We start from the raw sequence: 18,667 nt of genomic DNA, 5'->3' as shown, positions 1-18,667 counted from the left end.
AGAGGAATGGGAAATGACTGCTCAATGGGTATGAGGTTTCCATCTGAGCTGATGAAACTGTTCTGCAACTAGACTGTGGTAATATATAAACGTATTATACAGTGTTGTGAATGTACTTAATGCCACTAAAATGTACACTTTGAAATGTGAAATATTATGTTATGTGTATTTTGCCTCAATTAAAAAAAGACAAAGAGGGGACTTCTCTGGCGGTCCAGTGGTTAAGACTCTGCGCTTCCACTGCAGGGGGCTCAGGTTCGATCACTGGCCGGGGAACTAAGATCCTGCATGCTGAGCAGTGCGGTAAAAAAAAAGAAAAAGTACTTAGTGTGGTCTTTGCACGTGATAGGTATTCCGTAGCCATTGACTTTAATGACTGGGCAGCATGGTTTTGGTCAATTCCAGCTTTCAGTGAAGCCAGATTTTGCCCTAAACAAACATGGCCCTATGGATTTATCAGCCATTTTCTAGCTCTTCTGCCTGAGGATTATGCACAAAGGCTCAGCAACTATATTCCTCTCCCTGTCATGCTACACTCCACACCTATGCTACAAGGCTTCTAAAGAAGTCCTCCATTGTTTCTTGACAGCCGTCAGAAAGGCAAACAGCTTCATTCTATATCATTCAATCAAGGCTGAGGAACAACAGTAACAAAATGCTGCTACTGAGTTAGGTTGGGAGGTGGCGGTAAGGAGATATTTCATTTGACTATAAGACAATTACAAATATGAAATGATACAGCATTACATTACTCAGAAATCATATACTTACTCAAGACCAGTTTCTCAGCTGTGGCACTACTGACATTTAGGGGGGATTGTCCTGTGCATTTTAGGATGTTCAGCAGCATTCCTGGCCTCTACCCACTAGACATCAGTAGCATTCCCCAGCTGTGACAGTCAAAAATGTCTCCAGATATTTGGCCACCCAAGGGAAAATAGCCATCAGTTGAGAACCACTGCTCTAGACGAAAATACTGAACATCTTATCTAACATTAATACATATAAACTGATGTACCCTAGGAATATGGGTTGGGTTGGGAAATGAGAGGGGAAAGGACAAAACAACCTACACCATCTTGGATTGCTATGGGTCAGCCTCCTGAAAGCTAACATGTTTGGAAAAGAGCTGTGGGAAAACTCAAGCAGAGAAAGCCGAAATTCCCAAAGGTACATTCATAGGACCAGAGCAATGGCCACCCAAACTAAGGGGAGCTGGAGTAAAGTAGCAAGCACCTAGTGATAAATGTAATTTCATTGTTCTGCTTAGTATGTAAGTCCCCTGTGGATCAATGATACTCAAAGATGAGTGAAGAAATGGTCCCTGTTCTCTGCATTCCAGATGCCTATTGTGTCTGCTCTCTGGATAAAGGCAGCTATTCAGACGTTGTCAGAAAATAAAGAACGGAACTGCCTACCTGAGAGTCCCATTCTCTCCTTTGTCCAGGCTGGTGAACCGGCTGTAGAGGCGGGTGATCTGACTGTGGGAAACTAAAGAACACAAAATTAGTCCCAGTTGGAGAAGTTGCCCTCCACTCGAATTGAACCTGAATGTGGCCCTTCAGAAGCCAGCTGCTCTTCTGGTCCCAGGCCAACATTAAACGCTTCAAAGTCAGTAAAGTGGGCCGAAATCTCAACTCCAACTCACCTCTAGAGTGTCAAAGCAGGAAGAATGAAAGGAGTTAGAAAATAAACTAAATCAAGAGTAAACAAAATTGACTCTCAGGAATGAAGTCTAGGCTTAATTAAGACTGTGTTACATGTCAGGTAGTTAAGATTTAACAAAACAAGGCCAAATTTAGTTTAAAAGGAAATTGTGAAACTTTCACCTTTCAGTACCCTGACTTAGAGGCTATGAAAATGCATGCTTTGATTAAAAATGCATCTCTATTAATCAGTTTGATGTTTCAGGCTGGCACAGCTGGGTAGGTAACTTGTGTTGAATTAAAGATTGGGGCTGGAGTTCCCTGGTGGCACAGTGGTTGAGAGTCTGCCTGCCGATGCAGGGGACACAGGTTCGTGCCCCAGTCCGGGAGGATCCCACATGCCGTGGAGCAGCTGGGCCCGTGAGCCATGGCCACTGAGCCTGTGCGTCCGGAGCCTGTGCTCCGCAACGGGAGAGGCCACAACAGTGAGAGGCCTGCGTACCGCAAAAAAAAAAAAAAAGATTGGGTCTTGTGAAACAGATTGTATTTTAAAAATCTGATTTACTCCTACCCCAAGCATCAGTGGCTTTATCTTTTCCCTCAGGACTGATCTTCGGGTAAAAGATCACCACAGCCTTGGGTCAGCCTCTTCTCTGTGATGGCATGACCTCCACTGAGTTCCCAGTAAAGGAATGGGCTCCGAGAAAGGAAATTAGGTAATTTGTAAAATGGTCATGTTATCATCAGATGACATCTACAAGGAAGCTGTTTTGCTCCTCATTTTGGACTAACTCAGGCACAAGCTGACAATTATGAGGTAATAACTACAGGTAGACAATGAAACTTTGGAAATGCAAAAAGGAATTTCTGGGAAATAGTTTAGTCTCGTGGCAGATGGGAGGTAGGAGGAAAAAAAGAAGTTATCAAAGGAGAAAAGACAACAGCCAAAAAGCGTGTGGCAAGTGTGGACTTTGTCCTAGGCTGTACCTTCACGGGTAAAGGGGTGGCTGAGGGAGTCCTGGTAGTTGTCTTCCTCCCCCAGCTCAAGAAACAAAAATCCACCTGCAGTTTTAGGAACAATGGGATAAAATAAACAGGGCCACGGGCAGGAGAAACAGGAAGTGAGTGGCCCAGCGCTAGGAGGAGAAGACACACTGGGCAAAGCTGTGAATTCTTCAGCGTCAGGTTTCAGTGCAGGCTGGGCTCCGTTCTGTACGACTGGCTCTCTAAGGAGAGCAGAGAGCAGAGGAGGAGGCAGAACCATACCCAGCCAGGGTAGAGCCAGCAGGGGGCCAGACACTGAAGCAGTTGTGGACCTTTCTGCTAGTCAGGCAGGTGTCAGTAGCTTGGTGTACACTCTTGTGAGAGTCAGGTTGACAGGTTCTGATTCCAATCACGGCACCACAGCTTACCAGTAAGGGGTGAGTGAGTGGGGTTGTGGAATGAACTAACAGAATCCAGGAGAGGAAAGCGCTTGGCAAAGGTCTGGCACTTGGTAAGCACCCCAGGTTAGCTATTATCATCATTATCCTTACATTGTGAGCCTGCAGGTACAGTTTTACTGCTGTACTAATTAATCTCCAGCTTTCTCCTGATTCTGCCAGTCACAACCGTTTTCTTCAGGAACCTGACTAGGCTTTGGCCTCGGGCCTCAAAGGCTGCTCTAGAACTAAAGTTCCCTTTAGTTTTCACAAAATAAGTCAGTTAAAGAATGACTAACTTTCCCAAAGGATTTTTTGAAAAAACAAAATTCGTTCACCATCTCAACATCACTGCTTTCATTTCTTCATATATCATCTAACATGTCACTGTGTACTTTACATAAACATAATAGCTTATTTTTCACTTATTAATTCATAATTTTTCTATATTGGAGTCCTTTTTAATAACTGCATAATATTTAGTCCACTGAGTATTATGTATTTCAGGTTACTTTTCTTTAACAAGGAACACATTCAAATTGCAGTTCTTTTTATACTAGTTTTTTTTTTTTTATTTGAGAAAACAATCTATCCACATGGTAAAAATGGTACAAAAGTGATCATAGGGCTTCCCTGGTGGCGCAGTGGTTGAGAGTCTGCCTGCTGATGCAGGGGACACGGGTTTGTGCCCCGGTCCGGGAAGATCCCACGTGCCGCGGAGCGGCTGGGCCCGTGAGCCATGGCCGCTGCGCCTGCGCGTCTGGAACCTGTGCTCCGCAATGGGAGAGGCCACAACAGGGAGAGACCCGCATACCGCACCAAAAAAAAAAAAAAAAAAAAAAAAAAAAAAAAAAAAAAGGTGATCATAACGAAAAGTCACCCTAACAACCGCATTCCTCAGTCTCCATTGCCAGAGTCAAACACTATTACCAGTTTACTGTGAATCCTTCTAGAAATTCCGTATGTATGTATATATGAGTATGTACAGCAAGTTATAAAATTTTTAAGTTGGAAGAAATGTTGTCACCTTGTCCAACTTCTTCAACTAACAAGTGAGCCATCAGACATCTTTCTAATCTAGAACACCATCCAAAAGAAAGGGACACTGAAACCTTATAGTACGATTTTTAAAATTCCCTTAGTGAGTAATGGCATGACATTACATCCCATATTTCAGAAAAAGAGATCAGTTTATGGCTGAGTTCCTAATTTACCAATATGTTAAAAATAACTGTGTAAATAAGTATCCAAACAACCATAAAACTGCTATCTTCCAGGACAAACTGGGCTATGTGGAAATCAGGGGAGAAATGTACAACCAAATGCCAACTTTTAACACAACTCAGTATGGTTACATCTCAATCTACCTCCTAAATATCGGAACTAATGTTATAATGATATTGTTACAAAGAGCTCCGTTAGAACAGACGAAGAAGGAGGAGAAAGAGAAGAAGGAGAAGAAGCAGCAACAGCAGCAGCAGCAAGTAAGCAGGCTTTAATTCAGGTGCTAAACTCACTATGACCAAGAATATAAAGCAAACTCCAAGGTGTATACCTCAGAGTAACTTCAAGGAGCAAAAAGGTATTGGAACTGCCACAGAGGAAGGCAGGACAAGTTTCCAGGAAACTATTCTCACCAGAAGGCGCTAGGTTAGCAGGACAAGTGACCAAAACCTGCATCATTCTTGGTAACCCAAAGGAAGTCTCAGGAGTTGACAATTACTTTCAGAAAAGGCTGTGAATGTGGGCATATCTTGAACGAAGCTATATTTTTCTCCACTGATGGGCAAATAATTAGTTTCTATTGTTGAAAGGTTACTTAAAAGACACTGCTAATCTTCCTGACTAAAAGCCGTTCTGACTATCATTACTGTGCTCAGAGAAAGGTGGCATTTCACAGAAATGCCAAGCACTATGGAGGAAAAGCAAAGTGAAGAGTAAAAATGAAAAGGGAATAAGAAAAAAAGTCATTTTGCCCTTGCCTTTATCCTAAATCTTAACGCAGAAGAACAGATTAATAACCTAGGTAAAGCATATATGTGCAACTGAAGGTAACTCTCAAAAGATTGGGAGGTTGAAGCCTGCACCCCTAACCATTCCTCCTGAAAACTCCACACCCCAATATTTCGCATTTCCTCTGGCAAGAGGACTTCAAGAGCTGGCCTACTCTCTCAGGAAACCTATAGATTAAGAGACTTAAAAGAGATTAAAAACAAAAACAAAAACTTTCTTATAACTGGGGATGTCTAAATATGGACTGAATGATAGATAATATTTATAGAATTATTGTCAACTTTCTTAAGTGTGATAATAGTATTCTAGTTATGTAGGGGAAAAAACCCCTATTCTCAGGAGATACATGCAGAATGCTTAAGGGGTGAAGGGTTCTAATATCTGCAACTTTAAAATGGTTCACCAAAAATATATAGAGAGAGCTTCCCCGCTGGGCAGTGGCTAAGAACCCGCCTGCCAATGCAGGGGACACAGGTTCAAGCCCTGGTCTGGGAAGATCCTACATGCTGCGGAGCAACTAAGCCCGTGCGCCACAACTACTGAGCCTGCACTCTAGAGCCCACGAGCCACATCTACTGAGCCTACATGCCACAACTACTGAAGCCCACGCGCCTAGAGCCCGTGCTCCGCAACAAGAGAAGCCACCGCAATGAGGAGCCTGTGCACCGCAACGAAGAGTAGCCCCGCTTGCTGCAACTAGAGAAAGCATGCCCACAGCAAAGAAGACCAACGCAAACAAAAATAAAAAAATAGGAGCTGGAAGACAGCAGCAGGGTCTTCTGTAGTGACAGAAACTTCAGGCACTATGGCAAGGCAGATGAGGGCCATGAAGGGGTTCTGCATTTTGAGCAGGAGCAGCCTGAAGTTGAACTTCCACTTACATTCTAGCCCAGGAAATTATTCTCAAGCAATTGCCTTTGCCTGTCTTGTGCTCTTTGTTGCAACTACAGAGAAACCCACACTAGTTCTATCATCACTACACCCTTTCAAACAAACAAAACCTCACTGGCCTGTAAAACGTACTTCCCAAACCTGTTCAATATCTTTGCCATGTCACATGACACACACCAGAAGGTAGAGGCTAAAAATAAATCAATCGGCATTTATTACTACTCAGTTGGCATGAGTTGTTTCTCACAGATTATGTGGCTATTTTTTTTTAAAAGGTTTTAAGTAATTCCCAGCCAGGTTATTGCCACACAGTTAAGTGAACTAAAGGTGGAGCATACAGAAATTCCCAAGACACTTATGACCTTTCCCTTAATGACAACTTTTATTGAAATGATTTTAATTTATGGAAATGTTGACGAGTGAAAGAAGGTGATAGAACTAAGACAATATAGCAAATGTTTTACGCCAACACAAAGCGTTTTTAGACAGTGTTTTTCAAACAGTTAGAAAAAACAGGATTTCTACTCCTTTCAAAGTTTTATTTCCTTAGAATTGGGAAAACATGATTCCTAATCCAATATCCCCTGAAAATAGGAAAAGTGTAAAATGCCGTCACCTCTCCAGTTATATAGCTCTAGACAAAGTTTTTATAACTAGCATATGCTAATGGTATTTTCCCAATAAGATGATTGTTATCTGTGGTTCAAAAGGTAATAGCTAACACCTGGTGCTCATTACATACCCAGACACTATTCTAAGTAGTTTACATTTTTCTAATTTTATTCTCACTAGGAATCCTATAAAGTAGGTACTATTATTATTCCCATTTACAGATGACAAAGTTGAGGCTTACAAGGAATTCTTACTTAGAATTACTTTTCCAAACACTTAGAGATTAAATTTCAAATACCGGATAACCTAGTCATACATGAATTCTAATCAATTTAGACTTATGAATGCAAAGCTTTCATACTGAATATAAAGTCAGTTTTACTCAATCATGCTACATTTTCTTACTGGCAAAGCGAGTAAAGAAATGTCTTATACTTGTTCTTAACTTGAAGTGTTTCTGACTGATAGTTCCCCAAACTCTTAACAGAACAAGAAGCAGAGGAAAACAGGACTAATTCCACCTCTCTACCCGACCCTCAGGTATCCGTTGTTTTTATTCTTCTAAACCTTTTGCATCATGCTAAGATTAATGCTTTAAAAATCAACTCTGCTGATCGGCACTAACTGGATAAATTGATGGCTCAACTCCCAGAGCAGAAGAATGACAGGTAGCATACTGGGGGAGAAAGCACCTGGAAGCCACCCAAAATGCCCTAGGTTAATTTATCCAAATCTAATCAATTCATGCATGAATCAAGGCCCAATTCCTGTCCTCCTCGAAGCCAGCTCACAAGGACTCTTCCCTGAGTTCTGAAAGAGGTGCCACACAATTTCAGGTACCCTATGTCCTGATGCTAATTCTAACTCCTGTGGGCTTATCTCTATGACAGGTTTGTGAGCATCTTTTGTCACCATCTGCTTTGAGTACCCAGTATCGTACTGAATATAGACATTGCAAAAATTCAATAAGTACTTGTTTCATTAGGCTTTCTGGCTCAATACATACATTTGTACTGGTTGTGGCTGAGACTCTCCCTCAGGCTTGATTCACTTTTCGGCAACTAGGAAAATAGTTCTGCAGGAGTACTCAGTTCTCACAAGGTCACACAGTAAAATATAATCCAGAGTCCTAAGGCAATTGAGGCCACTTTCATTTGGTCAAATGTAATAAAACCAGAATGAGATTATTGCTCCCTTCCTCTTGAGGTAAAAATAGCTTTTTCCCACCCTCACTCTGGTTTACACTCCCTCATTATGTGACTTTTAATTTTAAGCATGAATGCTTTAACTCTGGTGTCACCTTAGACCCACAGTAGTTCTTATGTTCTCACAAGTGTGGCCAGAGGTCATAACCACAAAATGTAATAAAATGCTTGCTGAATCCAAACTGCCTACGTTTCTACTCTTGGAGTCAGGGTAAGTCATAAAATGACCATAAGGTCAAGTGGCCAAATAAGTACTGCACATTATAAACAGCTAACTACTTTCTGTCATTCATTCAAAATCATCAAAAGGACTACATTGGTAGGCGGTGAGGCCCTTAAAGTCTTTATGGAGAGGCTTAATGACGGTAAGTTAGGAGATGCTGAAAGCAGTAAACCAGTCTGACAAGGGATGAGGCTAGATAACACCCCTTCCAACTTGAAGATTCTAGAAAGTTGAACTTGTCAGAAAGCATGGGACAGCATTTAATTTATCTCAGGCCACCACTGCCTGAATAATTCTGAGGTTCCCCCAGCACTCAATATTATCTGCGAATGGACCACTGAGTTATTTACTGGTCATCTCATTATCAAAGACAGGTATCATGAAGACTCAGAGCCCGGATGTTTACATAACTCATGCAAAATACAAGAGTCATAATGAATTACTGAGAAGAGAAAATAATGTATGCATTATCAAGGATTACACAAATGTATGATGGTGTTTTACCGGGCTTCTGAATTCCCAAAACTCTGTTGCCCCTTTCCAGTTAATGAGGAAGAGACTGGACTGTAAAAAATCAGTTCCTAGTACAAATTCACACTGAGGTTTTTGGAGCATATCCAATTTCCACGGCGACTGCATGAAGTATCCCAGCATAGTAGAAATCAATAGATCTGAAATTAGGACAACAAGCATCCTCACTGTAAATAAAAAACTGGTAGTCACAGTATCCGTGCTTTCTCTCCACAAGCTCAGAATGAAAGAAGTCTCATATTCAGACCCCTGATTCTTTAAGGTGTCCCGTCCTGTCTTCCAAAGCCTTACTGTACGATCTCACTTTCTGGATTTATTTTTCCGGTTGTGGCAAGAATTTGTTTGATTTCCCACAGTTGTCAGTGGTTTTAAATCCTTGCCCAGAAACATCACGGGAACGGACAGAAGGTTTTCTACAGAATCCATCCACAGTTCCTGAATTTGAGGTTGGTGCGAGGAAAGATAAAGGAAAAGAGTTCGGGGGGCTTTCAAGAGCAGGGGGAAGAGAAAAGAGCGGGATCAGTGATCTACGGGTGATCATGACTCCCGCCTTTGGTGGGAAGGACAGCCCCACAAGAGGCACTGCCCTGCTCCAGGTAGCTGTAGCTTAAGAACAGGTCCTCCATCATCCCCGAAGCTCCAGCGCTGGAGGCTGCCCAGGACTCCCCCCAACCTCCCGGGACCTCATCTCCAGACCTCAGCGACAGTCGCCCTTGGTCCTGAGGCCAACCGGAGGCGCTCGGCCGCGTTCCCACCCCCTGCCCGAACTCACAGCCAGTTTCCTTCTTGATCTCCTCGAGCTCTTCGTCCCGCAGTAACGTGGAGGCCCGGGACCCCATCACCGAGCCGGGAGCTCCTCCGGGAGCAGCGGCGCCAGAAACGACAGCGGCGGCGGTAGGGAGGGAAGAATGGGAGGAAGAGCCAGGGGTCAAGAAGGGAGAGGGCAGTGGTTCTACTGTGGACTGGGAAGGGAACCCAGGGGTGGCGCGCGGGGGAGGGCGGCCCGGAGGCCCAGCCAATTGGGAATGAGGCTGAGCTCAGCGCCGGAGCCGACGTCGACGTTCCTAGCTCCAGCCCCCGAATGAATCAGCCCAGCGCCCGGCCGGGTCTAGCTAAAGACGGGCCACGCCCCCGGAAACATGATGCCACCGGCCTTAAAGGGGCAATTCTGACCCTAGCGCCCGCAATTAAAAGGGCAACGCCATTGACCCACTGTTTTACAACACAATAACGTGTGGCAGGCGGTGTAGCCAACCTGTTTCTCACAGAACTCTTACACTAGAAATTTCACCCTACGGTTGGCATGGATTGCGGAGAGAAACAATAAAAACAGACAAAACGTCGCTTGAGTGAACGCTAGGGTGTGTCTCCCGGGAACTGCATGCTGGGAGTTGCACCTCCTGATTCTTCCTGGGGGTCCTCTCTCCTCTCGGCCGCAAGGGGCGCTCGAGAGCCAGCCTCGGGACCGCGCGCCGATTGGCTCCTCGGGAAACAGACGGGACCTCTGGTTCAGACCGGCTGGCGTCCGACCTGTAGAGTGGGTTCCCAGCGCTACGTGCTTTAGTTTTCGGGACTGTCCTTTGATAACCGCCACCGCGGGCTTGGAACTCCCCGAGAGTTTTTCCTTAACAGCAGTCCCTCTTTTTTCACTTCAAGACTGAAGCTCGAGTAACTCACCATTTGGCTGAAATAGAGACAAGATTTCCCAAACTTTCGTCGGAGGAAAAAGAAAAACAAACCCAACGGCGGAGGAGAGAATTTCTAGCGTATGGCCCGCCGTTTATTTGAAGTTTCTTATTTTGCCTTAAAAACGAGGAAATTTGCATTTTGTTCCTGTGGCATATTTTTGTTTGTTTTCTTGAAAACATTTAAAGCCACCCGTTAAATTAGTACACCCTTTAAGATGAACCAGTTCTTTTCCTGTGGCTTCAGTGCCTTTACACCCCTTACCCACCCCTCGAGTGTTACTTTGTACAGAACTGGTTTGAGTTATGGAAGAACCAAATTCTGACCGCTATCACTTAGTACTTAAGCACTAGAACCCTGTATTAGCGAAATGGTCAAGTCAATTTAGGTTACTAGTTTTAAGCTTTACCTAAGGCTTTAACGGCTTAGCAAGGATACTGAGGTTCTAGTCTTACTGAATTGTTTTCACGATAGACTTACTTTTGTCTGACCTAATGATGTCTGCCTGAATAAGCAGAGTGTGACATGTTGGATATGCCCATCTAGGCCACAGGACCTTCTTTTTATTCTGAGAGCGTAAGTATGGTAGAAAAACCTGTGATGTCACCGAGGTGAATGTCCATTTTCTGAGTCTGTCTTGAAGCCCATCTCTAGGTCCTGACCTTACTCGCTCCTTCCTAATCTTGAATCTTTTTTTTTTTTTTTTTTTTTTTCTGCGGTACGCGGGCCTCTCACTGCTGTGGCCTCTCTGGTTGCGGAGCACAGGGTCCGGACGCGCAGGCTCAGCGGCCATGGCTCACGGGCTCAGCCGCTCCTGCGGCATGTGGGATCTTCCCGGACCGGGGCACGAACCTGTGTCCCCTGCAATCGGCAGGCGGACTCTCAACGACTGCGCCACCAGGGAAGCCCCTAATCTTGAATCTTAACCTTTTGCAACCATCCTCAGTCGGCGCTTTGCTTTGTGTTAATGTTTTTCTGATTTACTTTAACATTTCTTAAATTTCTTTATTATCCAGGCATTTCACAAGCTTATTTCTTATGTATCTTTTAAAAATATAAATTAATTTTTACCTCTATTAAGGGCTGTTTTTTCCAGTTTTATGTTTTCTTTTATTTCTGTAAAAATTCCCCTTTTACCAGTTGGATTGACTTGAACAAAGAAGAATGATTTTTCCAGGCACTCTGGTGACTTGTTTTCTGTTCTTTCTGGATGCATAACACTTTGTCTTGCACTAGACTGCACACATCCTCCACTAAGGACCTGGTTTTAGTTCAGGTTCCATTACCTTCTAGCTGTGTAACTTTGGGCAGGTGTCTTAAATCTTTAAGCCTCAGTTTCTACATCTGTAAATTAGGTAGTTATTGTAGGCAACAAATAATAATTGTGAAGGCACTTGCTAGACCTTAAAATATTAAAGTGTAAGTTATTTATCTGGTTAAAAATGCTATGTAACGTCTCACCTCTTCCTAGTCAAATTGGGCCTTAGTTATTTAGTCAGTGTTTTATAGTTAAACTAAATTGCAAAATTCACTGGTTGACTATTCCAAGTGGGGCAAAGGCAAGCCACTTTTAAATTTAACCACTGTGGAGGAACACTTAGCTGAGGTTCTAAATACAAAGACATCCGAATAACAGGATTGTTCTAAAAGATACTTAGAGAAAAGGATTCATCTTTTTTTTTTATCTTTTAATTTACAGTATTACACTGAGGATTATAAGAGTGTCTACTATGAATGATAGCTATTTCTGCAAGATAAAGTTTTTTCTTTGTACATTTCTGCATTGTTATCCTTTTTATAAGCATGCATCATTTTTACAAAAACAGTTGAATTTTACAAAACCAGTGTGTGGCATGTGTCAGTTAATCTGTCAGGCTGCACATGACTGGTGACATTACAGCAGCCCAGTCCCTGAGCTGTGGCCAGGGTCGGGTGGAATGGCCCTCGCAGTGACATGGCAGCTGGATTGGTAATGCGTAAATTGTGATAGTTCTAAGTCACTTATTCTTTGGTTGGTTACAGTGTGAAACTCTGGAAATGTGATTAACCTAGAAGAGGCTTCATCTAGAAGAGGTTAGATCCCAGACGTTTCTGGGTAAACAGTTTATTGCAATGTGTTGGCAGGTGTTTGCCAATATCATTTTTTTTCATTTGTTCTTTTAGTTTTTTTGGTTGCTGTTAAAATGATGTATGCATGTGCTATTAAAAAGCCTCTAAATGTTCTTCTTATTCCATTTAGCTAAGGAAGGAAAAGTGACATTAGGCCATTTTATAGACAAAGACGTCAAACCCACCTTGCCTGAAGTCTTTTTTTTTTTTAAGAAGATTTGGGGGTAGGAGTTTATTAATTAATTTATTTTTGCTGTGTTGGGTCTTCGTTTCTGTGTGAGGGCTTTCTCTGGTTGTGGCATGCGGGGTCCACTCTTCATCGTGGTGCGCAGGCCTCTCACTGTTGTGGCCTCTCTTGTTGCGGAGCACAGGCTCCAGACGCGCAGGCTCAGTAGTTGTGGCTCACGGGCCCAGTTGCTCCGCGGCATGTGGGATCCTCCCAGACCAGGGCTCGAACCCGTGTCCCCTGCATTGGCAGGCAGATTCTCAACCATTCTCAAGGGCGCCACCAGGGAAGCCCTTGCCTGAAGTCATAACTTTTTAGTTTCCCATGTATAAATTAGAGTTGGTGCTTGCAATGATATTTTTCTCATTATCGTTCTAAAAAGATGAACAGAATTGAATTTCTCTAATATTTTAATTTTTCTTATCCCAGGTATGGGGAAAGGAAAAATAACCTCATTTTCCCCAAAATATTTAAAAAATCATAGATCTCTTTTATTTTCAAGGGTTTGGATACTTAAAGAAGATTATTTGAAGACTCCTTCTGGAATCAAATAGCATGGATCCCACCAGTGACTACCATTTCCTCAATCAGATTTTGTGGAGAAGAGTGAAACTCACATTGGTTTGTGGCATCTTTGAGGGAGTGCTCCAGCATGTGGACCCTAACAAGATTGTTGTCCTGAAGAAAGGTCTCATTTTATTTCTCATAATCTCCTGCCTTTTAGGAGACTAATAACTCAGTTTGGGTGATGGTTCTGCGCTCGCTTAGCAACTGGGAGAGTGGCATTATTCCTATTTTAGGGAAAGGGTGGGAGGAGGATTAGAATGCTGTTTTCCCTAACAGAGCAACATGGCTGCATATGCTGGCTTGTCCCCACTTCTATACTTTTATTGACATGATAGTGGAAATTTTCAATATAGAGAGTTTTTTTTAACTGGGTACTTCTTTTAATTTCTCTCCATATGCACCTTGAAATTAAAAATAACCACTGTATTAGAATTGCTTTTGGCTTCAACAGACAAATTCACAAAGACTGTAAGGGGTTAATTTTTCTCATGCAAAAAGAAGCCCAGAGGTAGACTACTGAGGAATAGTGCAGTGGCTGAAAGATGCCAGGAGGGATCAGGTGTCTTGTGCTCCTGCTCTGCCACCTCAGCGACCATGTGTTATCCTCCTGGTCACAAGGTAGCCTTTACACCTCCCAGTTTCAATTCCAATTCATTTTTAAAGGATAAAATTCAGGAACAGCCAGATGGAAGAGATTTATAGGGCAAGGTATGTGGGAAGGGGCTCAGAGTTTCTACCCTCTCTAGGCATGCCACCCTCTTAGTCTCCTCCATGTGCTCACCTTGAAGCCCCAATATATAGTTTTTATTCAGCTAGAATATTGACTTGTTAAGAGTAGTTGATTTCCTGGCACAGTAAATTTCAAGTTCACAGTTGAAACGTGTAAATGACATTTGAGAGATTAGTGTTACTGTTAAGCCATATTATGAGTTAAAATAGACTTTTGTAGGCTAGGATGGGACTATACCAGGCTTTTGCAATATTAATTCATTTGGTAATCATTTACTGAGTTTTATATCCCAGGCACTGTGCTGGGTACCAGGGATATGGATAAGAATAACATGGTCTCTGTCCTCAAAAAACTTTGTCTAGTAAGGAGACAGGTAAACAAGTAGAAAGGTGTAATGCAGTGTGATACCCTGTGTGATAGAGGGACGCACAAGATGCTGTGGAAACGCAGAATTTCAGCTAATTTAGATCTGAGAATGGTAGGGTTAGGACAGTGGGGGAGGCTTCCCAAAGGAGGAGTTGATGGTAGAACTGTTACACCTGCTTACTAATTTATGTACCATTTGGACAAAGCAGGGAGTGACATCACTATGACAGCAGCATGAAGGAAGGTTTGAAGTAGCAATAAACTAGAGACAAGGAGAATAGACAGGGAACTATTCAGACAATCAAGGGACCCAATAAAGAGGAAATGATGGGAGTCAGAGCTAAGGTTTGGCAAGGAATGGAGTAGAGAAGACAGATTCTAGAAATGCTTAGGAGTGAGGATAAGTAACCTAGTAATCAATTAAATCAGGGGTCCCCAATCCCCCGACCACAGACCGGTACTGGTCCATGGCCTGTTAGGAACCGGGCTGCACAGCAGGAGGTGAATGGCAGGCGAGCGAGCAAAGCTTCATCAGTATTTACAGCCGCTCCCCATCACTTGCACTGCCTGAGCTCCACCTCCTGTCAGCATTATGGTGAGTTGTGTAATTATTTCATTATATATTACAATGTAATAATAATAGAAATAAAGTGCACAATAAATGTAATGTGCTTGAATCATCCCGAAACCATCCCCCCACCCCAGTCCATGGAAAAATTGTCTTCCACGAAACCGGTCCCTGGTGCCAAAAAGGTTGGGGACTGCTGAATTAGATAGTCAAAGAGCCTCCTACATTTATAACTCAGATTATGTGTATAATACTGTTATTAACTGATAGAAATGGGAAGAGGAACAGGTTTGTTGGTTAGTGGGAGAAGATAATGATCAATTTGAAAAATAATGCAGTAAGTCTGCTATTAGTTGAAAATGAGAGTGGAGCTCAGAGAAATAATCCATACTGGAGAAATAATGTATGTCAGGACAACTAGGAAGTTGATGTGATCATTCAAGGAGAAGGAAGAAGCATGAAGAATATCACCCTAGGGATTATCAATGTGTAAGGGGCAAGCGGTGGTGGCAGAGACAGCTAAGGAGACTGGAAGGAGGAAATCAGGGAGACAGTGGAACACTGGTTACAAGATGCTTATTAAAATCATTGAGGCCTGGTTTTGAATCCTGACTCTGTCTTTTACTAGTAGTGTGACCTTGAGCAGGTTATTCAACCTTTCTGAGCCTCAAATTCCTCCATAATGGAGATAGTGAAATACCTATCTCATTATGTTACTGGATAGTCAAACACAGGCAAATAATTAGCAAGATGCCTGGTTTGGAGTGGGTGCTCAGTGTGGTGGCTTTAGATAATTAGTAGGAAAAGAAATAAACACTAAGAGTGTCCTGTAGGGCTTCCCTGGTGGGCAGTAGTTGAGAGTCCGCCTGCCGATGCAGGGGATACGGGTTCGTGCCCCGGTCCACGAAGATCCCATGTGCCGCAGAGCGGCTGGGCCTGTGAGCCATGGCCGCTGAGCCTGCGCGTCCGGAGCCTGTACTCCGCAATGGGAGAGGCCACAACAGTGAGAGGCCCGCGTACCGCGCAAAAAAAAAAAAAAGAGAGAGAGAAAAAAAAAAGAGTGTCCTGTAAGCCAAAGAAGAAAGGAGAGAACAGTATTGTCAGTGGATGCATGGGAACCAAGTATAAGATTGTAAACTTTTTTGGGGATTTGACAAATAGGCAGTTGGTGATCTTTGACCTATGTAAGAATATGTTCAGTGGACTAGTGAAGGTAAAACTCATTTGTTTTGGATTGCTGAGAAATGTGGAAATATACAGCTGCTGTGAGCACTGCCATCTAGAAAAAATTGACACTGTATTGTAAACATGACAAATAAACTTCTCCCAACTCCCTTACCTACTCATAGAAGAGCCTATAATTGGGCCAGGAGTTGAATTGTTGTCTCTGACAATTAATAGCTCAAGCATGTAGAGTGACATGAAACAGGGTGTGGACTCTAGAAGTAGTCAGATGACTTGTTTTTTTCTGGAGTTAGGTGGAGTAAAAATCAGTAGAAATATAATAAGTAGATAATCCTTAGCCCCAAAGGCCTTAGAATATTTTTGGAAGAAGTTTAAATTCAGTGTACTACTACTGCCCTTTTAGTGTATCTTGGACCATTCTGGTGTTCCCTCTGTTCTTTATACTACTTTTTTCAAGGTTATAGCTTTGTAATTTATTATTGACTTTTTATTCCTTGGGGAAGATAATTTAGGGATTTTTATAAAACTCAGATTTGGGCACTTTTGTGAGACATATTTTCTTATAGTTTTAGGGAATATTACTTTTTATCAACCAAATGAATTGTTTTCTATAACAGTGAAGAATGTGGAGACTGATCGAAGTGTCCCAGGAGTGAAGATGTTTTTTGGACACGAGATTGTGAATGGTGAGAACTTCATGTTCCCTAAATGCTGGTATTGGGATTTGCAGTAGCAATAAACTCATTGCTCTGCCTCATTTCAGTGTTTGGGGGTTGGAGGGAAAACTAAGATGTTATCTTGCATTTATGAACTCTTAAAGCTGGTATTTGGGAATTGTCCCTTATCTTACTGTTTCGGGAGGTACTATGAGCAGAACAGTCGTAGAGAATTTTAATCATGTTGGTTTTACAATGTGAGGACATCTGGTACTCAGTACTAGAGACTCAGCTCGCAGGCAGAGTTAGGAATCTGAACAGAAAGGAACTGTCGGACTTCCCTGGTGGCGCAGTGGTTAAGAATCCGCCTGCCAATGCAGGGGACACGGGTTTGATCCCTGGTCCAGGAAGATCCCACGTGCCATGGAGCAACTAAGCCCGTGCGCCACAACTACTGAGCCTGCGCTCTAGAGCCCGCGAGCCACAACTACTGAGCCCAGCCCTTGTGCCACAACAACTGAAGCCTGCAGTCCTAGAGCCCATGCACCTCAAGAAGAGAAGCCACCCCAGTGAGAAGCCTATGCACCTCAACGAAGAGTATCCCCCGCTCCCCACAACTAGGGAAAGCCCGTGCACGGCAACAAAGACCCAATGCAGCAAAAAAATAATAAATTAATTAAATAAATAAATTTTAAAAAAAAAAGAAAGAAAGGAACTGTCTTGCTCAGCAAGCGAATTTAACACCAGACACTCACAGTACATTCACAGTCCCTTATTTGAAACCTTGGGGCCAAATGTTTCAGATCTCAGGCTAGTTCTGGATTTTTCAAAAAGCTAACAAAGGGTATATACTGGTCATATTACATAACACCTCAAGTGGGTCTGGTCAGCACTCCGTAATAAAACACATTTCTACAGAGAAACAGATGGATAATCATATTAAGTGGAATAAAATAGGACTGTAAATAGTATGTCAGTTCAGGTTTTGCTGCCAAAAGAGTTACAAAGAATTTTTGGTTTTCAGACCTTTGGGGATTTTGGAATTGTGGGAAGTAGCCCTGTTCTTTATTTCTGCCAGCTAAAACAATTTAGCAAGAATAGATACAATTGTTTGCCTAAAGGAAGAGCTATAGAAGCTCATCTGGTCAGTGTGCTTCAGACAAGCCAAATGGGGTAAGAGAAAAGGGTTAGGAACAAGAACTATTCTTTCTTTCAAGAACTCAAAAGCAAAAAGCCTTCCAAGGAGGAGTGAATATCAGTGTGGGGTGGAGGGGGGTGGCGGAACGGGTGAGCTGGGACCTCATAGAACTGTGCATTTCTTACCGTTGGGGCAGATATGAGGAAAGGAAAGGACTCCTGCCAATCAAGACCTACTTTAAAGCAGACAAGTCCAGCCAGCTTTTTTTTTTTTTTTTTTTTTTTTTTTAGTATTTCTTTCTTTCTTTCTATGGCTACGTCAGGTCTTAGTTGTGGCATGCAGGATATTTTAGTTGTGGCATGCGTGATCTTTAGTTGCGGCATGTGGGATCTTTAGTTGAGGCCTGTGGGATCTAGTTCCCTGACCAGGGATCGAACCCAGGCCCCTCTGCTCTGGGAACATGGAGTCTTAGCCACGGGACCACCAGGGAAGTCCCCAGCCAGCTTATATAACTGTCATTTCTTACTGAGTACGCTACTGTAAACACTCTTTGTCCCTTGAGCACCTTTTAAAAATGGCAGTGATGGTGGTGGAAGTAGAGCGATTGTTAATTGTGTGTTAACTGTTAGACTTTGCAGTAGAACAGAGCTCCGGACTGGAACAAAGCTAGGCTGTGGATGAGTTTGTAAAGAAAAATGAAGGAATTACTACTACTATTTCCTAACTCAGGAGAAGGCTGACCACTGACCAGCTTTGTGATCTGTACACATGGATTCATTTCTTCCTAAATTCATTCTCAGGACTTGGCCTTTGTTTATAATTTCTAGGCTCGAAGATGGCCTTCTTCTTCTTTCTTTGCCCGGTGGCTCAATCAGCCATAGAGGGTTCTCCCTG

General features: G+C 42.9%; 2 protein-coding genes across 3 annotated transcripts in view; one reads left to right on the top strand and one right to left on the bottom strand.

Annotated features, from left to right (window-relative positions):
* The window catches only part of CHP1 (calcineurin like EF-hand protein 1), a 37,267-nt gene extending 27,641 nt beyond the window's left edge, over positions 1 to 9,626 (bottom strand). Inside the window, exons 1-2 of the mRNA XM_060168827.1 lie at positions 9,315 to 9,626; positions 1,419 to 1,491 (exon numbers count right to left, since the gene is read on the bottom strand). Coding sequence (XP_060024810.1) covers positions 1,419 to 1,491; positions 9,315 to 9,381 — 140 coding nt within the window. The 5' untranslated portion in view covers positions 9,382 to 9,626. The remainder of the gene's footprint in view (positions 1 to 1,418; positions 1,492 to 9,314) is intronic.
* Positions 9,627 to 13,118: 3,492 nt separating this feature from the next.
* Positions 13,119 to 18,667, top strand: part of EXD1 (exonuclease 3'-5' domain containing 1) — a 36,378-nt gene continuing 30,829 nt past the window's right edge. Inside the window, exons 1-2 of one of the 2 annotated variants that reach the window (XM_060147520.1) lie at positions 13,119 to 13,251; positions 16,597 to 16,665. In XM_060147520.1, the coding sequence (XP_060003503.1) occupies positions 13,119 to 13,251; positions 16,597 to 16,665 (202 nt within the window). The remainder of the gene's footprint in view (positions 13,252 to 16,596; positions 16,666 to 18,667) is intronic. The other variant, XM_060147528.1, reaches the window with a different exon arrangement.

The sequence above is a fragment of the Lagenorhynchus albirostris genome, chromosome 1 (genome assembly GCF_949774975.1).
Source record: "Lagenorhynchus albirostris chromosome 1, mLagAlb1.1, whole genome shotgun sequence".
Classification (NCBI taxonomy): Eukaryota; Metazoa; Chordata; class Mammalia; order Artiodactyla; family Delphinidae; genus Lagenorhynchus; species Lagenorhynchus albirostris.
This window is presented reverse-complemented; position numbering and strand designations above follow the sequence as displayed.